We start from the raw sequence: 20,987 nt of genomic DNA, 5'->3' as shown, positions 1-20,987 counted from the left end.
CCTGGTTACTCACCGCCCCTCCCCCCCAAAAAAGATCTTAGAATTCTAAAGTTTAAAGCTTTTAGAAGTTTATATAGGATTTTTTTATGATATTTGGGCAGGAATGTATTTCTTAAATAAGACATGAGAAGTACTGTGACATACAAGACTAATATGCTTGATTACCTTAAAATAAAGAACTTCTGATCATAACATGAAAAGACAAATACTGGAAAAAGAAATATTGTGAAACATTGCACTAGTAAATCATTCTACAATATATAAAGAACTACTATAATTAGAAACAGAGACATCACAGTAGAAAGATGGACAGATGACATGAAGAGATAATTCAGGAGAAGCACAAATGGCAAATAAACGTGTGAAAAGATGTTCAACCTGATTAATAATCAGGGAAATGCAAATTACCTCAATAAGTTACTATTTTTCACTCATGAAATTGGCAAAAATTAAGAAGTCTGACAATGCCAAAGTGTTTTGTGGATGTTGATCAGTGGGAATGTTCATTCGCTGCTAGTACAAATGTAATTAGTTAAAAATTGCAATAACTAATTTGGAGAAAACCTTAGTATTATAAAGCTGATCTTAAACTCTCTACAACCTATTGTAACCTCCCCACCTCTGCCTCAATATTAACCTAGAGGTACTTTTGTGTGTGTTTCTTGGGGGTTGCCATAAACAGGAGCTGAGCACGTAGGAGCTGAGCCTTGAGTAATGGATGTGTGAAACTGGCTTCAAAGCAGGCGGACCTCACCTTTGCTCCACAAAGAATTACAGCTCTGGGAGTGGGCATTCCTGGGCTACACCCCGCTGAAACCCAATCCCTTGCCTCATTTGGGTGGAACTTTCTCAAGTGTCTTCCCTTCAATAAATAGGGTCTCAAGTGTGCTTTCTCTCTCTTTTCCAGTGGACCTTTAAGGTTGAGAGCCATCCCTGATTCCTGCAAGCAAAACGTATTTCTGTGTGTTGTGTGCTTTCTTTGCTGTTTTCTTAGTTACTGACGTGGTCAGCTCTTGTGAAGCCAGCTCAGGTCGCCAGTCCGGCTAGCTGGCGATATGTGTTCATAGATGAAATTAGACAAATGTTCATAGCAACATTATAACAGTAAAACACTGAAATATCCCAGATTTCCATCAGCAACAAAATGGATCAATCAAATGTGGTACATGGGGCTGGGGCCATAGTTCAGTGGTAGAGCGCTTGCCTCACAGGTGTGGCCTTGGATTAAATCCTTAGCACCACATATTAATAAACAAATAAAATAAAGGTCCATCAAAAAAAACACCAAATGTGGTACATTTATGCAGTGGAATATTTTATAGCATTGAAATTAAGAAACTAGCAACCATGGAACAATAAATATGTCTCAATCTAAGTAACAATGAAAGAAAAAATTGCAATGTGCTGCATGTAGCATGCATATATGTGTATATACATATATACACATATATGTGTGTGTGTATATTTTTAAGAGCATTATAGTCATATACAGTAGTGGGTTACATTGTGTGTACAAAATCATACATGCAAGAAATTTGATTTCATTCCCTGTTCCCCCTTCTTTCCATCCCTTCCTCTCTCCCCATATTTTTCTTCCTCTATTCTCTGATTTTTATTTTGCTCATTTATTTATTTTTTGATTATATACATAAAGAAATTCCTTTGGTACATTTATATATGCATATAACATGATTTCGTTCAATTCATTCCATATTTCCTCCCCTTTCCCATCCTTCCTCCCTCCCTGATTCTCCTTCTTCTACTCCACCAGCATGATGTCATTTTATAAAGCTCAAAACTAAACAATATATAGATAAGTGGTAAAACAGGAAAATTGTTTATCATAAAATTCAGGACATTTATCTTTTTTAGATTCCCAGTTGTATTAGTAAATGCAACAACATTGTTAATATCCTGTATCTTAAGGGAAGTATGGATTTAAGTTGTTCTTATATCTTCCATATACATAGGTTTATTCATTTGTGAATATCAAATGTTTCATTACAATTAACATACTAAATGAATATGTAATTCCACCAAAAGAAAAAGAAAAAAAGGATTTCTTTATCCTATTAGCTTGAAAATGGCCAAATGTCAAACCAGCAGTTATGGCCATAGGTCTTAGTATTTTTCCAGATCTCAAAAAGATTTTTCAATCATTAAGTTAAAAAAGAAAAAAGCAAAGAAGGTTTCATACATGGAATTTCTAGCTATATTAGTGAGAAAATGTACATGTCTTCAGATAAAACAATCCAGGCATATTTTATTACTACTAAATAATAAATGCATAAGAGGAATTCTTTGGTAAAATAAAGGCTGAATTATGCAAGCAAAATAGAATGACTTTTGTAATATTGTTTATATTTTTTCAGAGTTGTGGGCCAACGAGAGATTTAAAGGGGGAAGTTTTAATGTTAGTGCTGATGTATAGGTCATGGGATTAAGTATAGATGCTTGATTTCTTTGTTTTTTATTGTTTTGTTTTGTTTTTATGGTGCTGGGGATTAAACCCAGGGCCTCTGGCATTCTGAGCAGCTGTGCTCAGAATGTGCTGCCACTAAACTATGCCCCCAGGCCAACTTGGGGCATGAATGTGATCTCTCCTACTCCACCAACTCTGGAGGGCCAGTGTCCCAAATTAAAATACAAGAGCCAGTACCTTAAAACTATGTCCAAAAAAATGAAAAACTGTCTAAAATTTATTTGTAATTTAATTCCTTTTATCTACCATGCTTTTCTTGTTCTTTCTTTTTTCTTCCATTTTTTTTGTTGGTACATTATAGTTGAACATTACTGATAGGATTTGTTGTTACATATTCATACATGCACACAGTATAACAATATAATTTGGCCAATATCACTCCCCAGCACTTTCCTCTTTCCTCCCCACCTACTTTCTTGGTTTTGAAATATGTACGTGTAGTCATTCTTCATAATCAATATACTGAAACTTGTAATTTTGTCAGGCCTTTAAAAGCCTAGGGATCCAGATGTAAGCATCAACCACCATGGGCTTCTCCATTGGCCCAGTTCCCCCATTTTGTGCCTCAATTTTGTCTACATACTTAATGTCTTTTTTTTTCTTACCCTACATGATATTAACATCATCTCCTAATAGATCTTTTTTACCCCTTCATATGACGTAAAGCACCTCAAGAATATTCGGCGTGGTGATCCATGCCTGTAATTCCAGCAGCTCAGGAGACTGAGGCAGGAGGAGTGCGAGTTCAAAGCCAGCCTCAGCAAAAGAAAGGCACTAAACACTCAGTGAGACCCTGTCTCTAAATAAAATACAAAACAGGGCTGGGGATGTGGCTCAGTGATCAAGCGCCCTGAGTTCAATCCCCAACACACATACACACACACATAAAAAAAAAAGAATATTTGGCTTTATTTCCCTAGTGTCTGACATCAATAGGAGCTTAGTAAATGTATGCTGAATAAAATCCAACTAGCCCCCAATAAAATGTGTCTTCTTGCAGTGTGGTGTCCTACATCAGTGTCCTCAGACTATAGCTGTCACGCAAGCCATGAATCCTGGATGGCATATTGAGTCAGTAGTCAGGAGGAGGATCTTTTTCTGCATCCCTCTAGTCCAGGAATGTAGTGGTAGGATAAAAATCTAACAATAAATATCATGGATTGGGTTGGGGGGTGGATAGAAGAAAAAGGAAACTGAACTGCAAATAAAACAAGTAAACAATTTATTTCCCTATTTTATCTTTTGAAATAGGCTCCAATAGCCCATTCCAATATCTTTATATTTCCTTAGCGATTTTAAAGTTTGTGAATTCGTTTTTAAATGATAGAGGAAGGTGCAGTCTCAATCTTCAGAGTTCCTTCAACAACTTTATAATTTCTACTTTGCATACAAAGTAAGCACAGTATGACAAATCCCACCAAAATAATGTCTTTACCTGTGTATATTAGAAACTGGAAATATGAAGATCTTGCAAAAAAAAAAAGAGTGGGGGAGGAACAATGTCAGGGAGACAAAGGTAGGAAGGATTTGGGGAAAATGAAGGAAATTCTCATTTTTTTCTTATGGAGTTTTAACAAGTGATAAAGCTTCAAGGATGGTCATGAATTCCTGTGATACACTGGGAAAAGTAGTAAACTGAGAGTTTAAACAATTTACTTTCTTCAGTTTTTACCATGCGAAAGCTGTGTGATCTTGGGAACATCATTTAACCTCATTTTCTTGCCTATAAAATGAGCACGTAAGCATACCTATGAGGTGGGGGACAGGCAGAACATATTAACACATTTACATAAAAGCTCTTTATAACGGGAGGAAGTTAAAAGGAAAATAAATCTTGTCACCACAGAAGTTAAAATAAGGGTGTTTACTGTCAGATCGTTTAAATTTAAAAAGTATTGCAGAGAACTTTACCCTTCCCTGGACAAACCTCCTCCATGAGCCTATGGCCCAGTTCAGGTTCAAGGGGAGAAAGCCTTGTTCAGGAAGGAAAGTATGACAGCAAAGCAGTCTGGAAGTGTTTTCAGTTCCCTCTTAAAAGATCCCTGGAGGGGGATTCTGACCTTGCCTGGAGATCATAAAGGAGAGTGTTATCATGATGGGCTCTGGAACAGGAATGTGCTTAAGAAGTGCATTTTAGAACTGCCTCACTCCTTCCAGAAACCTCCAGAGATTGCCTGAGACCTCACTATGACTAGCAAGCTGTGTCTGGTTATAATTGAGTCAGATTTTTGTTAAGCATGATTTCTGTGGTAAGTTGAATTTTTATTTGAGTATTTTAGTCAGTTGAATTTTTTAAATGTTTTGTAGTCGTTACTGAACCTTTATTTATTTATTTATATGCATGCTGAGAATCAAACCCAGTGTCTCACACAGCTAGGCAAGGGTTCTACCACTGAGCCACAACCCCTAATTAGTCATATTTTAATTGGACCTAATTCATGGCTGATTTTTCTCAGAATATCCTTCTACCTGTTTGTACCTGAATCACCTCTTTTGAGTATAAGTAGTTTTACTTTTAATCCAGACAATGAATTTTGAGTATCCTAAGCATACTTCCAGGCTTCCTGAAATAGCTGCCTCACTACCTGTAGATAGGCAAGTTTAGTCCTACTCACTATGAGGGCCCCTCATGATCAAGCACAGTTGTGTAGTTGGAAGTCTGCTTATGTCAACTAGTGAGGCTTTGTGATGAGCCTTTGTTCCAAGCTCAGAGTGAAATGTGGCCCAGGAGCCCAAATGTCTATGTAGGTGTCCAGCTGCATGCCTCAGCTTCTCACAGGCTGACCCTCTGCTCTGCATCTCTACCTACTCACCTGGGTCCTTCTTAACAACCTGCCTAGCTCTTGCCAGGCCTTTCTCACTGGGGATTCCTCCTCCTCCACACACATTGCTACCGCCTGGATTCTCCCAGCTGTACAACTTACAGTATTGTACCGTCTAGAGACTCCTGTTGCCATGCCTCACACTTGAGAACAGACTTCCTGACGCTATTAAAGCCAGCCCAGATGAATCCAAGTTAATCACATCCGCATGAACACTGTGATTTGAACTGCTGGCCATCCCTGAGGGAGCCAGCCCATAACCCAGTATCTCCCTGGACATTCTGGGTTTCTTCCCATTGCGGACACCTGCTGCTAGGATTTCAGTAGATGCCAGTACTACCTAGGGAGGGTTCCAACTTCAATCATGCCAGCATGGTCACAAATTCTAAAGGGACACAAAAGGAGGTTATTATGGAAAAAAGAAGTCTTAACTATTCTTTGCCTCCACTGAGGGTAAACTCAGAGGAAACTTTGAGTAATGTATGAACAGTAAGTGCTTTAGTACTGTGACATAAATTATTTATTAGTGGAGAAAGTGAAATACAGTTTGCTCTCTCAAATAGTACCCTCAGTTAAAATACAACGGTATTCACCTGCTGCAACAAAATGTTTTAAAAATTATGTAATTATTGCAGCAGGACCCTAACATCAGCATCTAAAATGCAGCCTCTAAAGCTAAATGCAGTCTTTTTAAAGACTAATTAGCTGGAAAATTAGGAATGCTCAAGGATGAACAATCCAGGTCTTTCATGGAAAGAGTATCCAGCCAATGGGAAGTCGGTAAAGCTCCAGTGACAGAAGGCACTCTTTGGCTGTCAACCAGACTGAATCCATTACACCTGCTGAATCTGTCTGGAGTCCATTTCCTACTAGGGACCACTAACTGACCAGTCATCCAGATGTGCTATGAGTGTTCTGCCACCTATTTTGGAGAAACATGATCTTTTTATTACCTGTCTATAGCTGGGGGAATTTTCCATTCTCCTCCAGGGCCCTTTGTTCTTTGGGTGAGTGTTGTGTTGTTGCATAGAGATTTAAATTCACCAGCAGCTTTCCCCCTCTCTATGCAGTGCTGACTCATTTTCCCTAGACACTTGTTCATATGCAGCTTGCTGTGGTCCCTTGATCTCTCTTGCCAAGTGATGGGAAAGCATTTGTGAGGTATTGGAAGCCTATTACTGGGGTTTTATCCAGCTGTCCTTGTTTGGTATTTTGGCAAAAGAGTTCTACTCTGCATTTGTTCCATTATTTCTATTCCTGCCTTTCAAGTAGAACCAGGTTAGCAAATGACAGAAAATTAAATCCAGATGATTTGTGATAAGAAGTGTTTAAAAAAAAAATAGGACTACTCAGTCATAAAGAATGCTCAGAATGAGATTATGCAAATACTTCTATTATCACACCTTCCAGTGGTAAGGGCACTCTTGATTCTGAGGCAAGGCAACAAAATTCTGGTTAGCTTTATATTTATTTAATTTTTCTGTTTTAAATGAGCAGAAGCTCACTGAAGCATAAAAGAAATTATGTTTTTAAAAGAGCCTGCCTTATAATCACCTAGGTGCTTCACAGCTCAACAGAGATGATGAATAAATTTGCTTTGGCATCATAGTTTATAATTTACGCATGCACTTGCAACAGAAATGGTTGTCACACTTATTAATTTCAGGAAACTTGTGATTTGGAAAAGATAAAGCCTGAAGCCAGACGATACTTGGAAAAGTCAGTTAAAATGGGAAAAAGGAACGGACTCCATCTTCCAGAACAAGTACAAAATGTGAGTTTATGTTTCTTTTTCTTACTGGGGACAAAATGAATAAATAAAATACAACAGAAATAAGGAAATAGGGAAGCAGTTGGAGTGTAATAAAATAACCCATAATAAAGATGCATTTACAATGTGTTTGGTATTCTATGTTTTAAATCCTGTAACTCCTGTTAACCTCATGGTACTGACAAACAACTAATAATTGTTTTTAAATTCTGTCCAGGTTTTATTTGTTTTATGTGTATTGGGTTATTTCCCCTGATCTATTTTATATTCTTTGTTGGTTCGAGATCTTAATAGTTGGCTTGTATGCTCTTTCTCTTGGACATACAGAGATAGAGCACTGGTAATAAACTCTTTTTTGATGGAGAATTTTAAAACCAGCACTTTGGAATGGAGCATACTATGATTGATATATGCTTCTTTTATAAAGAGAGATTAGCTGCTGGAAAGTGCTTCTCAAAATTTTATTTTGTCTAAGGCCAATCCTTCTAGGTTCAGAACTAAACTTGGCTGCAGAATTAACCTCATTCTTCTTAGACAGGAAATATAATTCATATTTATTTCCAGATCAGTCTTCTAGAGAGCAGACCCGGAAATAAGTTTGAAAGAAATCCAGCCCAAATGTCATCATGATAGATATAAATAAAGGCACCACTGAGACATGTACCCTTCTGCCACCTCAATGCCCTTTGATCACCTTATGTCATCTTCATCCTCATTGGAGGAGAAAGGCACTTGATCTGCTTGTCTGACCCTTTGCCTTCCTGGCCAATCCTTCAGTTCTATAGTATGAAAACTATAAGGGTACAATGTGTTTAGTTGTAGCTAACAAAATTCTCTTTAAAAAAAAATAGATGATATTTAGTCATTTGTGTAACTGGAAGATGCAGAGGTAAATGGGCTTTATGGTTTATTTGAATCTAGATGACCAGTGGTGCCTCCTGATTTTTCTTGCCTCTATTCTGTCTTCTTTAGTATTAGTGTTATCCAAAGGCTGACTTCCTTTTATTACTAAAGTAGCTGAAAACTCCCCCCATCCAGAAGGACTTTGGGAAGCTCCTATCAAACCTCCCTTTGTGTCTTTGTGACTCACAGTGGATCTTGGACCTAATCCTCAATCCCCCATCAGACACTGATGCTTCTTATCAACACCACAGTTTGAGAACCAGTGTAGTTTAAGTAAATTTCATTATCTAGCATTGTCAAAAGAATGGGACACATTAATCAAATTTTTTTGTTATAGATTGCTTATTACTTCCTTGCATCTCCAACCTAATACTTTTCTGCAAATGTTAGAGGAATGCCAGGCTTGGGTTATTTGAACAAGTCACCACAAGGAAGATAGAGTAGTTTCTTCAACTTTGTAGAGGATACACCCCTGGAACTTCAGATAGGATCAAAGGAGGAGTGATGGAAGGGAAATTGGAAAGACAAAGTATCCTAAGAAAAGCAGTGAACAATATGTGTTAAGGCAGTAGTCTCAAAGTTAAAGTGCACTGAAATTACTTGTGGGGCTTGTTGAAAGTCTGGTTATAGCACCCCACTCTCAAGAGTTGGCATTTCAGTAGGTTTAACGTAGGTTCTCAGGAAACTTCATTTCTAACAGGTTCCCAGTTGATGTAGCATTGTTAGAAGAATGGGACAGATTGATACAGTTTTCCTTGTGTTTTCTTGCTTATTGATCTCCCACCTAATACTTTTGATGCAAATGTTAAGGTTCATAAATCACCTTTGTTAGCAAATGCTTTGTAAAACTAAGATATTACCTTTTTTCCAAAACAACCTTAGAATTAATTACTTAGTACTTTTCTCTTGGTTTGCTTCAGCACCAGATCCAGATTACTTAATTAAAAGATTGGAATTGGAAAAGATTAGAAATATGCTTATTGGTGATGGGCTACTAGATTTATTAATTTATCAAACATCTATTTATTGTGTGTGCACAGTGTACCAGATACTACATTTATTATAACTTTTACATACTCTTATTATAATTATTAATCTGTTTAGTTCTTCAAATTTACAATTAATTTATAATGCACCACGAAACTTGCCTTTCTTGCATCCACAGGCATAAGGGAGAAGACTGCCAGCACCTGCTTTCCCAAGCACATCTCAAAGTACTTCCTGAGGGTTGGGTACCAAATCCAGTCTGCATATAAGAGTGAAACTTATTTAACCAATTAAGATAAAAAATGAAAGTTTCTTTTTACTGCTAATGTTATATATATTTTTCTACATTTCAGGAAATCAAATCGATGAAGAAAAAAATGAGTGAGCTATGTATTGACTTTAACAAAAATCTCAATGAGGATGATACCTTCCTGGTATTTTCCAAGGCTGAACTTGGTAAAATTCTGTTATTTTTCTAGATCAAAGTATATAATTTAGGGCTGGGGATGTGGCTCAAGCGGTAGCGCGCTCGCCTGGCATGCGTGCAGCCCGGGTTCGATCCTCAGCACCACGTACAAACAAAATGTTGTGTCCACCGAAAACTAAAAAAAAAAAAAATATATTAAAATTCTCTCTCTCAAAAAAAAAAAAAAAAAAAAAAAAAACCCAAAGTATATAATTTAGGCAAATAATGTCACCTCATAGATTGCCGTACTTTCCAGACAGTATATAATTTAGGCAAATAATGTCACCTCATAGATTGCCGTACTTTCCAGACAGAAAACTTAAATCAGGATTCAAAGTATTCTTTTAAAAAATCATGCAATTCCTATACCCATCACTCCTCCTACAGAAACAACAACTGAAACAGCCAAAATTAGGCTTTAGGCTAATAAGAATGTAAACTATTTCTAGAGACAGTCCAGAGGAGATTTCATAATTTTTCCCCATAATCTTTTTTAGTAATTTATGCTGGTATTTAATAGCCTTCAGGGCCCTGAACTTTTTTTCTACCTTGCAGTGTCCCCTGCATTGTCACTTAAACTAATCTCTTACTCTGTTCTGGGTCTTCCTTGGCTTAATTTTTTCTACTCTTCATGAAAATGCCATCTGTTCAGGTGCACGGAAGCCTATTCATAGTTTGAATTACCATCTCCTGAGCCACCTGGCCTCTCACCACCACTCCTATTCCAACAAAATCAAAATTATAATATAGGGATTGTCATATTTTTCTTGAATTTCAATTACTCCACCAAATTCCTAGAGCTACTTAGAGGCACCATGCCAATGCTAAATAAACTAGTAATGAGTGGAAAAAGTGATGTATAAGAAAATGATTTTTTGCAGGTGCTCTTCCTGATGATTTCATTGACAGTTTAGAAAAGACAGGTGATGACAAGTATAAAATTACCTTAAAATATCCACACTATTTTCCTGTCATGAAGAAATGTTGTGTCCCCGAAACCAGAAGGAAGATGGAAATGGCTTTTAATACAAGATGCAAAGAGGTAATACATACATTTGTCTTTCTTTTTTTTTTAATAGAAGATTTTAAGGAAGAGGTTTGCTTTGTTTACCAATATTGAATTAATCTCAGTGGCAATATTCCTATTTGTGTATGCATCGCACCTTCTAATTCCCCAGGACTATAAGACCTTTAGGTTTGGCTCAGTGGAGCCTGCTTTGTATGGCCATAGACTAAACTGTTCTGATAAAAATAGAATGGGTGTCATAAATTAGAAGTTGTATTCCTTTCCCAAGTCAGCATTACAAGGCTGGTAAGGTATCTCTCCTTCTGTAACAATTGACTTCCAACATCATTCCTGAAAATGATTTTTCCCCAGCCTGTTGAGAAGGTGGGAGAAAGACAGTACAGGCCAGGACCTAGAAGCAACTGACATCAACTCCATTCACATCCCATTAATTCACATTTCATCCTGTAGCTGTATCTAGATCCAAAGGAAGCTGAGATGTAATCTTTTGTTGACAAACAGTTGCTCAGCTTAGAGGGTTTTATTATTAAAAGGAAGTAGAAATGGATTCTTAGCCAACTAGCGTATTCCACCATTGTCTGTTTCTCTAGCTACTTGGGTAACCATGAACACCCTTTTTTTCATAGAACCATTTGTCAGTTCCCATCCAGTTATTGCCTTGAGCTCGAAGATCAAGATCTCTGTGGGACACACAGTTCTTCGTAGTGATAGCTTCTCATGATCTAGCAGTCTATGAAAGTAAGACATTTTATCATCTACTTCACCCTGCTATAAATAAAAAAATAAATAAATAAATAAATAAATAGAAATAAATAGCCCTCCCATTTGGAAAAGGAAAGAATGAGAAACAGCAGACACAGCAGTTTTCAACAACTGGCAGAAATTAGGATTCCATGCTCTGGTGAAGTTCCTTGGATTTATTTGGGTCTGCCTTCTCCGAGTATTCCTTTATTAGTGGTACTCCGTGGTCTTAGATTTTGCCTGCAGGGCGTTCTTTCGTGACCATATCTTAGAGTACTGCTAGTTCCAGTATGAAATGTATGCTAGTGCCAGTTTGAAGAGTTAGGATTGCTTTATTAGTCAAATAACCACACGACTAGGCCAGGCCTTATATCATCCTGGTAATAAAATTCCTTCAGAAACTTAAGTTTCTCATCTGTTTTCTTCCATAATAACTATACCAAATATTGCTTTTGACCATAATTCCTGTCAGATCTTACATGCTGACTTGTGTATTTTGTCCATCCTTCTCTTCTTCAATTTAATGGAGTCTGCTTTGGAGCCTTTCGAAAAGCAGGCTTAAGAAGGAAGGCAGTATTCTCAAACTAATCTCTGCAATTCAGTCACTCCAAGTGACATTCTTTCCTCCTGATGTTAGAAACAGAGCAAGTGGCTTTTCTAGCCATCTGAAACCCATATTATAGACCACAGCAGAACCTTCCTTAGCAAAATTCTTTTCCTTTTATTTTTGTAAATTGGTCAATACTCACATGAGCTCACCTCTCTCATTTGATCCTTTCAAAAGCAACGTATACCAACAAACAGGCCAACATTGTTAGTTTTCCCAAACAGTTTATTTGAAGCTAAGACTTAGTAGGTGCATGGCTTGCTTCTACGTTATAGCAAACAACAGTTTTAACAAATGTTCTTTGTGATATAATAAAGACCACTAGCTTCCCAACCTGGTGAATGCAGAAGCCTCACTTCCATTCTGGTACATTTTTTCATTTTGTTATAGCAGCATCTTGTTTCTGCCACTAGTCTCTGTATGTCAAGGTGCAGGCTGAGCAACTTTACAGAGGTCAATCAAAATCATAGTGACCCAAATAAGATCAAAGTTATTTCTTTTCAGAAAGTAGATTAGACGTTACCAGGGAATATAGAAGCAACCCTGAGCAGTTTTTGTTAATGGTTATAGCATTTCTGTTTAAGATAAATGAATATATAATTAATGCCACTAAATTGGAAATTGGACACTTAAAAAATGGTTGAAGTACAGCCAGGAGTAGTGGTGCATGCCTGTAATACCAGTAGCTAGGGAAGCAGGAATGTTTTTAACTACAATGCATCTGTAGTTAAAATGGCAAATTTGTATGCTTTTTATATTTTACCACAGTAATGGTTTAAAAACGAGTTCAAGGTCAGCCTTGACAACTTAGTGAGACCTATTTCAAAATAAAAAAATAAGAAGGGTTGGGAATGTAGCTAAGTTGTAAAGCAATTCTGGGTTCAATTCCCAGTACTGGAAATACACATATATATTTATATATAACATAACATATGTAATATATAGAGTATACATCCTACATATAGTATGTTTTACGTTATATATTTGCCACAATTTTTTAAAGGTTTATTTCTTTGTAACGCACTGCCATCCTCAGTATGTGACTTCTGAAGTCATTGTTGTTACCTTCCTTTCACAACTAGCAAGGCAAGCATCTATAAAGAGATGACCCACCTGGGCATGATGGTACATGCCAGTGACTCAAAAGGCTGAGGCAGGAGGATGGCAAGTTCAAAGCCAGCCTCAGCAACTTAGTGAAGCCCTCAGCAACTTAGCAAGATCCTGTCTCAAAATAAAAAATAAAAAGGGCTGGGGATGTGGCTCAGTGATTAAGTACCCCTGGGTTCACTCCTCGGTACTAAAAAAACAAGAGAGAAAGATAACCTAGAAATTTCACTCATCATCTCATTTACATTCCATTGTCCCATTAAGTTTTGCATGGCCACAAGTAGATTTAGGATGGGTAGCTGGGTAACCATGTGTTTATCAAAAACTGTTAATAAAAGGAAGAATGAGAGAATAGGTGTTGGAAGAAATTTGGCAATCTGAAGAAAAGATCTGGGGAAATGAAAAAGATGAAAGAAGAATTCAAACTAGTATAATTCAAACTAGAATTATAGTATGTATACATCTCTTATCCATGCTTCCAGATTCTAAAATACTATTAACAGGTAATTATGTAGGATTTGCTCTTATGTCAGACATTTTTCTAAGTACTTTACATTATTCTTATTTGAATCTTCACGTTCACCCTATAATGAGATGAAAAAAGTTGAAGATGAGAGAGCTGAGCCTCAGAAAGGTCAAAGGATTTGTGCAAGGTCAAACAGCTAGTAAGTGGTGGAGCCAAATTTTGAATTCAGGTCTTCCTAGAAATTAGTCCATAAATAATTTGCTGATTTGATTATTAGAATTGGTTTTCTTATGACATTTATTTACTTCTAGGAGAATTTGCTTTTCCTTTTATTATTAAAAAATCAATACATTTCTAAGAGAATTCAAATATAGAAAGTATTTGTAATATCTACTTGGGGAAAAAAATCCCTGAAACATTTTTAAATATTGAGTTCTATGGTGTGTTAGTCTGTTTGTACTGCTATGACAAAATACCACAAATTGGGTAATTTAAAAAAACAAAGAAATTTATTTTCATAGTTCTTGAGGCTGACAAGTCCAAGATCAAGATGTTGACTTCAGTGTCTGGAAGGGTGCTTCTTGCCACCTGCTCACATGAGAAGGGGGAAGAATGCTGCTCTTCAAATGATAGAAGGGCAAAAATGGCCTACACCTGTTCCTTCAGCTCTTTATTTGGCACTAATCCATTCACGAGTATAGTGCCCTCGTGTCTTTGGTCACTTCCAAAATGACCCCACCTCTTCATATCACAACACAGATTTTCAACATATAAATTTTAGGGGAACATTCAGATCATAGCATGTTACATTAACTGTGTTTACATTATTCTGCAGCCATCACCATCATCCATCCACAGAACTTTTCTGTGCTCCCTAACTGAAACTCTGTGTTCATTAAACACTCCTCCCCATTCTCCTCTGACCCTGGATGCTGACAACAACCATTCTGCTTTCGGTGTCTATGAATTTGCTCTGGAACCTCATATAAATGATATCATGTATCTTTTTGTGAGTGGCATATTTCACTTACCATAATATCTTAAAGGTTCATCCATGTTGTAGTGTGTCCTCCTAAGACTGAATTGTATTCCATTGTGTTAAATGCCATATTTTGTTCTTGTATTCATTTGTCAGTGGACACTTGAATTGCTTCCATTTTTGGCTATTGTAAATGATGCTGCTATAAATGTGTGTAGAAATATCTCTTTGAGTCTCTGCTTTCAATTCTTTTGTATAATATATATTCAGAAGTGAAATTGTGGATCATATGGTAATTTTGTTTGATTTTATGAAGAATATAATTTTCCACAGCAGCTGTACCACTTTATGTCCTCATCAGCAATGCACAAGGGTTCCAATTTCTTTACATCCTTGAACATAGATATACATATATATATGTATATATATACATATATATGTATATATATATACATATATACATATACATGTATACTCATATATCTATACTTTAATGCCACATGCTATACATACAGTAGTCATACTAATGCATCTGTAGTTAAAATGGCAAATTTTTATGCTTTTTATATTTTACCACAGTAATGGTTTAAAAACATTTGACAGTTTTGCAAACCTCAAAATATAACAACTCTTCTTTTAGTGCTTTGGGTTCACTTATTATCTTTTGGTTTTGCTGTTGTTTATTCCTAGGAAAACACCATCATTCTGCAGCAGCTACTGCCACTGAGGGCCCAAGTGGCCAAGCTACTTGGCTACAATACACATGCTGACTTTGTCCTTGAAATGAATACTGCCAAGAGTACAAGCCGTGTGACAACCTTTCTCGGTCAGTTCTTTTTCTTCTTAAAAAAAAAAAAAAAAAAAAAAAAAAGTTATATGGTTTCCATTTCTTTTTTTTTTCCCCTGATTTTTTGCTATATCATGTCAATTTAAGGTCTCGAATCAAATATTTCTTTGAGGATATCCAGGTTTTCATTCAATCAAGAGAAATTCATTGAACACCTCTTCTATTAGATAGTGTACTTATTCTAGCGGCTTCTCATGGTTACTATGACATTACTATTATTATTATGACATTACTATTATTCTTCATTCTATCTTGCATGTTGTTTGAGATTTTTATACTGATCCCTCACATGACATCTAAACAGTGTTAGCCCATTGCATTTATTCACTGCCACTAGGTATTTAGTAGTTACAGTTTGGCTATTTATGAATTTGCATGACATAAGCTGACAGATATGATATAAATGGAAACAACACATATTTTTGTTAAATATTTATTTTTTAGTTGTAGTTGGACACAATATCTTTTATTTTTTATGTGGTGTTGAGGATCGAATCCAGGGCCTCGAACGTGCTAGGCGAGCGCTCTACCACTGAGCCACAATCCCCAGCCCCAAAACAACATATATTTTAAAAAGTAAACATTTTATGCTCCAGAAACCATTTGTCAATGTATGAAGGTAATATAAAATAGCTATATTCACATTCATTTTAAGTCATTTTTTCATAAAGCTTATACAAATCATGGCTCTTATGTCCATGACATTTAGTCTCTGGAACTCTCTCACTTACTTATCCTCACAGTCCTAGTGTCCCCATTCCAACCATCATTATTTTCTCTTTCGTCTTAGTGAAAATGGTTGAATAATTCAGACACAATAAAGATATTATTATTTTTTGTTATTATATCTCTAATCTGAATTAACCATAGTATGATTTCTTTTGTACTTTCCCCACTAACCCCTTCAAACTTTATTCACCTTCAATAACATTCCAAATTATTTCATCTGTTGTTTTGAAATCCTTTTATTAACTTAATTAGGTTGGAGAATGATGTGTTAAATCAGCCATATATGTGTTAAAATCCATCATATATGGATTATGTATTCCACAAATGATATTTATTATTATATAGTTTATTAATTGGGGAGACATTTATGAAATAATTACATAGTATTAGGCATGACATATTATTATCATACTAAGTGGTAGGATTATAGAAAGGCATATGACAAGTCCTTGCTTCAATGGTTTTTCTACCTAGTGAATGTAACAGGGATGTGAGCAGGTAATTGCCATACAGTCCAATGCATGTTATACAAGAGGATGGTTCAAGGACTTAACAGGTTTGTTGAGGTTTCCTTTAGTGGTGACTACATATTCTGAAATTTCTCCTTCACACATCTGATTAACTTAATTCCTTTAAGGTTGTTTTCCCTCTAATTTGAAATTGGCTTATTCTCAAGTGAATTGTCCTGTTGCTGCCTACATTTATATATTCTCTCACAAGCTGTGTTAGTTAGCTTTCTGTCACTGTGACAAAATACCTGAGAAAATCAACTTAAGGAAGGAAAGGTCTATATGTTCTTTCTGGACCTGTGGTGAAGAGCATCATGGTGAAAGATGGCACAAAGCTGCTTACCTTATGGCAGCCAGAAAGAAAGGAAGGGTTGGGGGGCAGGGAGAATGAGCACATAAGAGAACACATAAGAGGGAGGGGATAGGTACAAAATATATCCTTTAAAAGCCTTCCCCCATGACCTACTTCCTCCAATTAGGCCCCACTCCCTAAAGGTTGTGCCACCTCCTTATAGGACCATAGGCTGGCAAACAAGCCTTTAGCACATAGCCTTTGGGCAACATTTCAGATCTAAAACTTAACAGGCCTAATCAAAACTATATCTCTTTGTATCCTCTCTGAGTGTCCTCCTCTTTCTTCATGGCATTTCTCAGACTACTGCCTCCATCTCACAGCGTGGGGCAACCTCTAAACTCCCATGTCCCTCGCAAACCCAAGCATACTTTTATCTTAACATATGTAACAAACTGTGACAAATAAATACAGAAGCACATACTCATTTAGCCAAATAAAAAACAAGTAGTTAACAGTTGAAGATAGTAAATAAAGCATGGTGCCCAGAAGTTTCTCCATCTAAAATGTAGAATTGCTCTATCCAAATCGTCCTCCTTCATAGGAATGGGCAATGAGAAACTAAACCCGTGGCTGTCAGATATGTTGAGCAATTTCTAGATAATACTGACCACAGGTCACATCTGGTTTGTTTCCCTTGGCTTTCTTAAAAGCTTAAGCTCACTGAAGAATAATTGTGCACACGAGTTTAGTTTCACTATTACTTTGCATCCTAATTACATCCTTGAGTTAGAGTTCTTTGAGGTAAACCTCACCTTTGTTGGTGCTCTCAGGAAGTCATGGTCAGGTTTTGGTGGTGCTCAAGGAAAAAGGGAGAGTCGTTAATCACCCTCAGGAGTAAAATCTGCTGTCATAATAGAGCTTTCCTTCTTCCTTCCTTGCTGATTTCTCATGTTTAGCACCATGTTAACACATTGGCAGTTTGGATGAATGGGCTTGCTCCAGAGAGCAGTAGACCACTAACTTTTCCCATTTCTTCACAGATGACTTAAGCCATAAATTAAAACCCTTGGGTGAGGCAGAAAGAGAGTTTATTTTGAATTTGAAGAAAAAAGAATGTAACGAGAGAGGTTTTGAATACGATGGAAAAATCAATGCCTGGGATCTACACTATTACATGACTCAGACAGAAGAACTCAAATACTCCATAGACCAAGAGTCCCTCAAGGAGTACTTCCCCATCGAGGTGGTCACTGAAGGCTTGCTGAACATCTACCAGGAGTTGTTGGGACTTTCCTTTGAGCAAGTGACAGATGCGCATGTTTGGAATAAAAGTGTTACACTTTACACTGTGAAGGATAAAGCTACTGGAGAAGTGTTGGGACAGTTCTACTTGGACCTGTATCCAAGGTACTGAGGATCATATTGCTGGAATTTAGGGATTCAGCTACTAATCAGTTTAAGATTCCTCCTTCCACATTTCCCATGAGTGATTCTTAGTGGAGGTGTTAAAAATGTGGGTTTTCATCACTTACTGGGCAAGTAACTTAATTTTTCTGTGCTTTAGTTTTCTTACCTATATTATAGAATCTGATAAAATGAGAATCCTTGTGGCATCTGCTTTGTAGGGTTATTGTAAAAATCAAGTTGATTAGTTACCTCCAAAGCATTTGGAAGACTTCCCAACATGTAACAAGAGCTTTTACATATACTGGGGGCTATCATCATCTATTGTGTGCACTGCATTTGTTGAATTTAAAATTGACTCTAAAGATGTTTGGGTAATCTGTCTACCAGTCCTCTTAAATCTATGACCACTCCCTTCAGTCTGGCTAGGAGGCAGCACAAAAACAGTAGGAATAGCAAAATCTTTGTAGTCAATTAAACTTGAGTTTGAATGCTTGAATGACATAAACTCATTGACACTTTGCTTCTAGTAGAGAACTGATAATCCCTTTACAGAGTTGTTTGTGCATTAAAGACTACATATGCAAATTGCCCAGCCCAGCTGTCAATCTGTGATAAGAATGTAAAACATTATCATCATTTTTTTTAACATATGGCAAATGGACTCCACGATCTTCTGTCACACACAAAGGTTTTAGATCTCTTTCTCCCTAGATGAATTTATAAAACAAAGCCAACCTGTCATAATTACTAATTCATTTTACTAAATAGACCAAAGGAAATTGTAGCATCCCTCTAGTTCACTAACATATAAATTTGTAGTCCACTGACTGAATGGGGCTGGGTACCTGTGCCATCCAGTTGACAAGCACAGGTGTCCTTAGGCATCTAGATTATCCCAGAGCTTTATGGATTTACTTTCACTCATGATGTGACCTAAAAATAAAACCATGTCAACTGTAGATGGGTCTACTTTTAATTAAAAAGTGTCCAAATACAGTTTTAAGTGAAGAATTCTTTGAGTGGTAAACCTCCAACATTGGAATCTCCTATCACTATCCCAATAATCTCTCCAGTGTCAGTATAATAATTCTTGCTATCTCATCCTGCTGTCTCTCTGAGACAGAATTGGTTTCTTTTGTTCTGAGAAATCTGGTCATTGCTACCAACACTTTGGTATCGATACCAGAGAGTAATCTTTGGTGAGGGTAGTGACCATATTAATATTTATTTCCTGTCCCCTTACATTCTCCCTTAATAACAGTGAGAGAAATTAACTTGTTTCATTTGTCAGACAAAAAAAAAAAAAAGATAGTGGGAATAAGTTTTTAAAAGACTATTTGTTTCTTTCTTTAAATCACATTTCTGTTTTTATTCATCAATACTGAGATTCTCAAACAAAACAAACACAAAAAAACCTGATGGTTATTTCAACATAAGATCACCAGGTAAAGACTTTTATTAGTCAGCATAATTTTATAAATAAAATTAGGAAAGGCCTTATCTTGGAATAAGGAAACCTTTGAAATTAAATAAATCCATATTTTTTTAAAAGAAAGATTAAAATTCCTCAAAATATCACTGATTTTAAAATTACTAGTCTTTGATTTCAAGCTAAAGTTTTAAAAATTCTTCAAATATTTTTGGGAAAAATTACTCACCTATTATCTCTCCATTGCAGTAACACCCGTTTCATTCTCAAACCAGGTATATACACTGTTTCACAATACAGCAGGAGGTATAAAACTAGCAGAATAAGGATTCCCCTATTCTGTAATTTTCCCATTTAATAAAAGATTTTTAAATTCTATTTGCCTATTTATACACTTCTAAATCATGACATAAAATCTTTGCAGGAACACTGATCAGGCTACTGAATACACAGAGGCTGAGCTGGCTGAAAATTTTAACAAATTCAATGCACAGTTTCTGGTGTATATGTCCATTGGTTCTGTCTCCCTCTGCCTTCCTTCTCTTCTGGTGTCCTGTTTGCTCCTAGCTCAGCCTTGACAGAGTTCTATTTTTATATAAGCATTTAATATAAGTAATGAAGTCTGTTCCAACAATACTTTTAAGTTGTATCCCACACAATTTGGTGTATTGTACTCTTGTTTTCATTCCAAAAAATAAGTATGTTCTACAGTCTCTTGTGATTTTTCTCTTTGACCCATGCATTAACATAAACATGTATGCTTTAAGTTCTAAGTATTGGAGATTTTTCTAAAGATCTTCCCCATTATTTCTAGCTAGGGTTTGTTTTTTGTTTTGTTTTGTTTTTTGATTGGAAGATATACTTTGTATCTATTCAGTTCTTTTAAACTCCTATGATTTATCTTATGACCAACCTTGGTGAATGTTTCATGTGCACTTGAAAAGAATGTTTATTTTGGTATTTGTTGGTGGAGTGATCTATAAATATCAACTAGATAAAATTTATCAATAGTGTTGTTAAGATCTGCATCCTCACTGATTTTTTTTTTAATTTGGTCTGCCTGTTCTATTACTGAGAGAAAGAGGAAGTCTCTATATTTGCAGATTTGTCTATTTCTTCTTCAGTTCTATCAGTTTTTGCTTCATGTATTTTAAAACATTTTTTTAGGATTGTTATAACTTTTTAGGATTTTATTCCTTTATCATTACATATTGTCCCTTGTTATCTTGACTAATATTCCTTGTTCAAATGTCTACTTTTTACTTAAAGTAGGCCTCTCATATAGATAATATGTAGTTGGAGCTTGTTTTGTGTGTGTGTGGATGTGTGGCACTGAGGATTGAACCCAGAACCTTTCTCATGCGAGGCAAGCTCTCTACCACTGAGATATACCCCCATCCTTCCTTTTTTCCA

At 36.3% G+C, this 20,987-nt stretch overlaps 1 protein-coding gene across 4 annotated transcripts in view; it reads left to right on the top strand.

Moving 5' to 3' along the window:
- Nln (neurolysin) overlaps positions 1–20,987 on the top strand; it is a 100,789-nt gene that overhangs the window by 47,315 nt on the left and 32,487 nt on the right. For all 4 annotated transcript variants that reach the window (XM_048806095.1, XM_048806097.1, XM_015482296.2 and 1 more), the window contains exons 4-8: positions 6,971–7,078; positions 9,319–9,421; positions 10,313–10,473; positions 15,049–15,184; positions 17,779–18,145. In XM_048806095.1, the coding sequence (XP_048662052.1) occupies positions 6,971–7,078; positions 9,319–9,421; positions 10,313–10,473; positions 15,049–15,184; positions 17,779–18,145 (875 nt within the window). The remainder of the gene's footprint in view (positions 1–6,970; positions 7,079–9,318; positions 9,422–10,312; positions 10,474–15,048; positions 15,185–17,778; positions 18,146–20,987) is intronic.

Source organism: Marmota marmota, unplaced genomic scaffold (genome assembly GCF_001458135.2).
Source record: "Marmota marmota marmota unplaced genomic scaffold, marMar, whole genome shotgun sequence".
Lineage (NCBI taxonomy): Eukaryota > Metazoa > Chordata > Mammalia > Rodentia > Sciuridae > Marmota > Marmota marmota.
The sequence above is the reverse complement of the archived record's forward strand: the minus strand, read 5'-3'. Positions and strand labels throughout refer to the sequence as shown.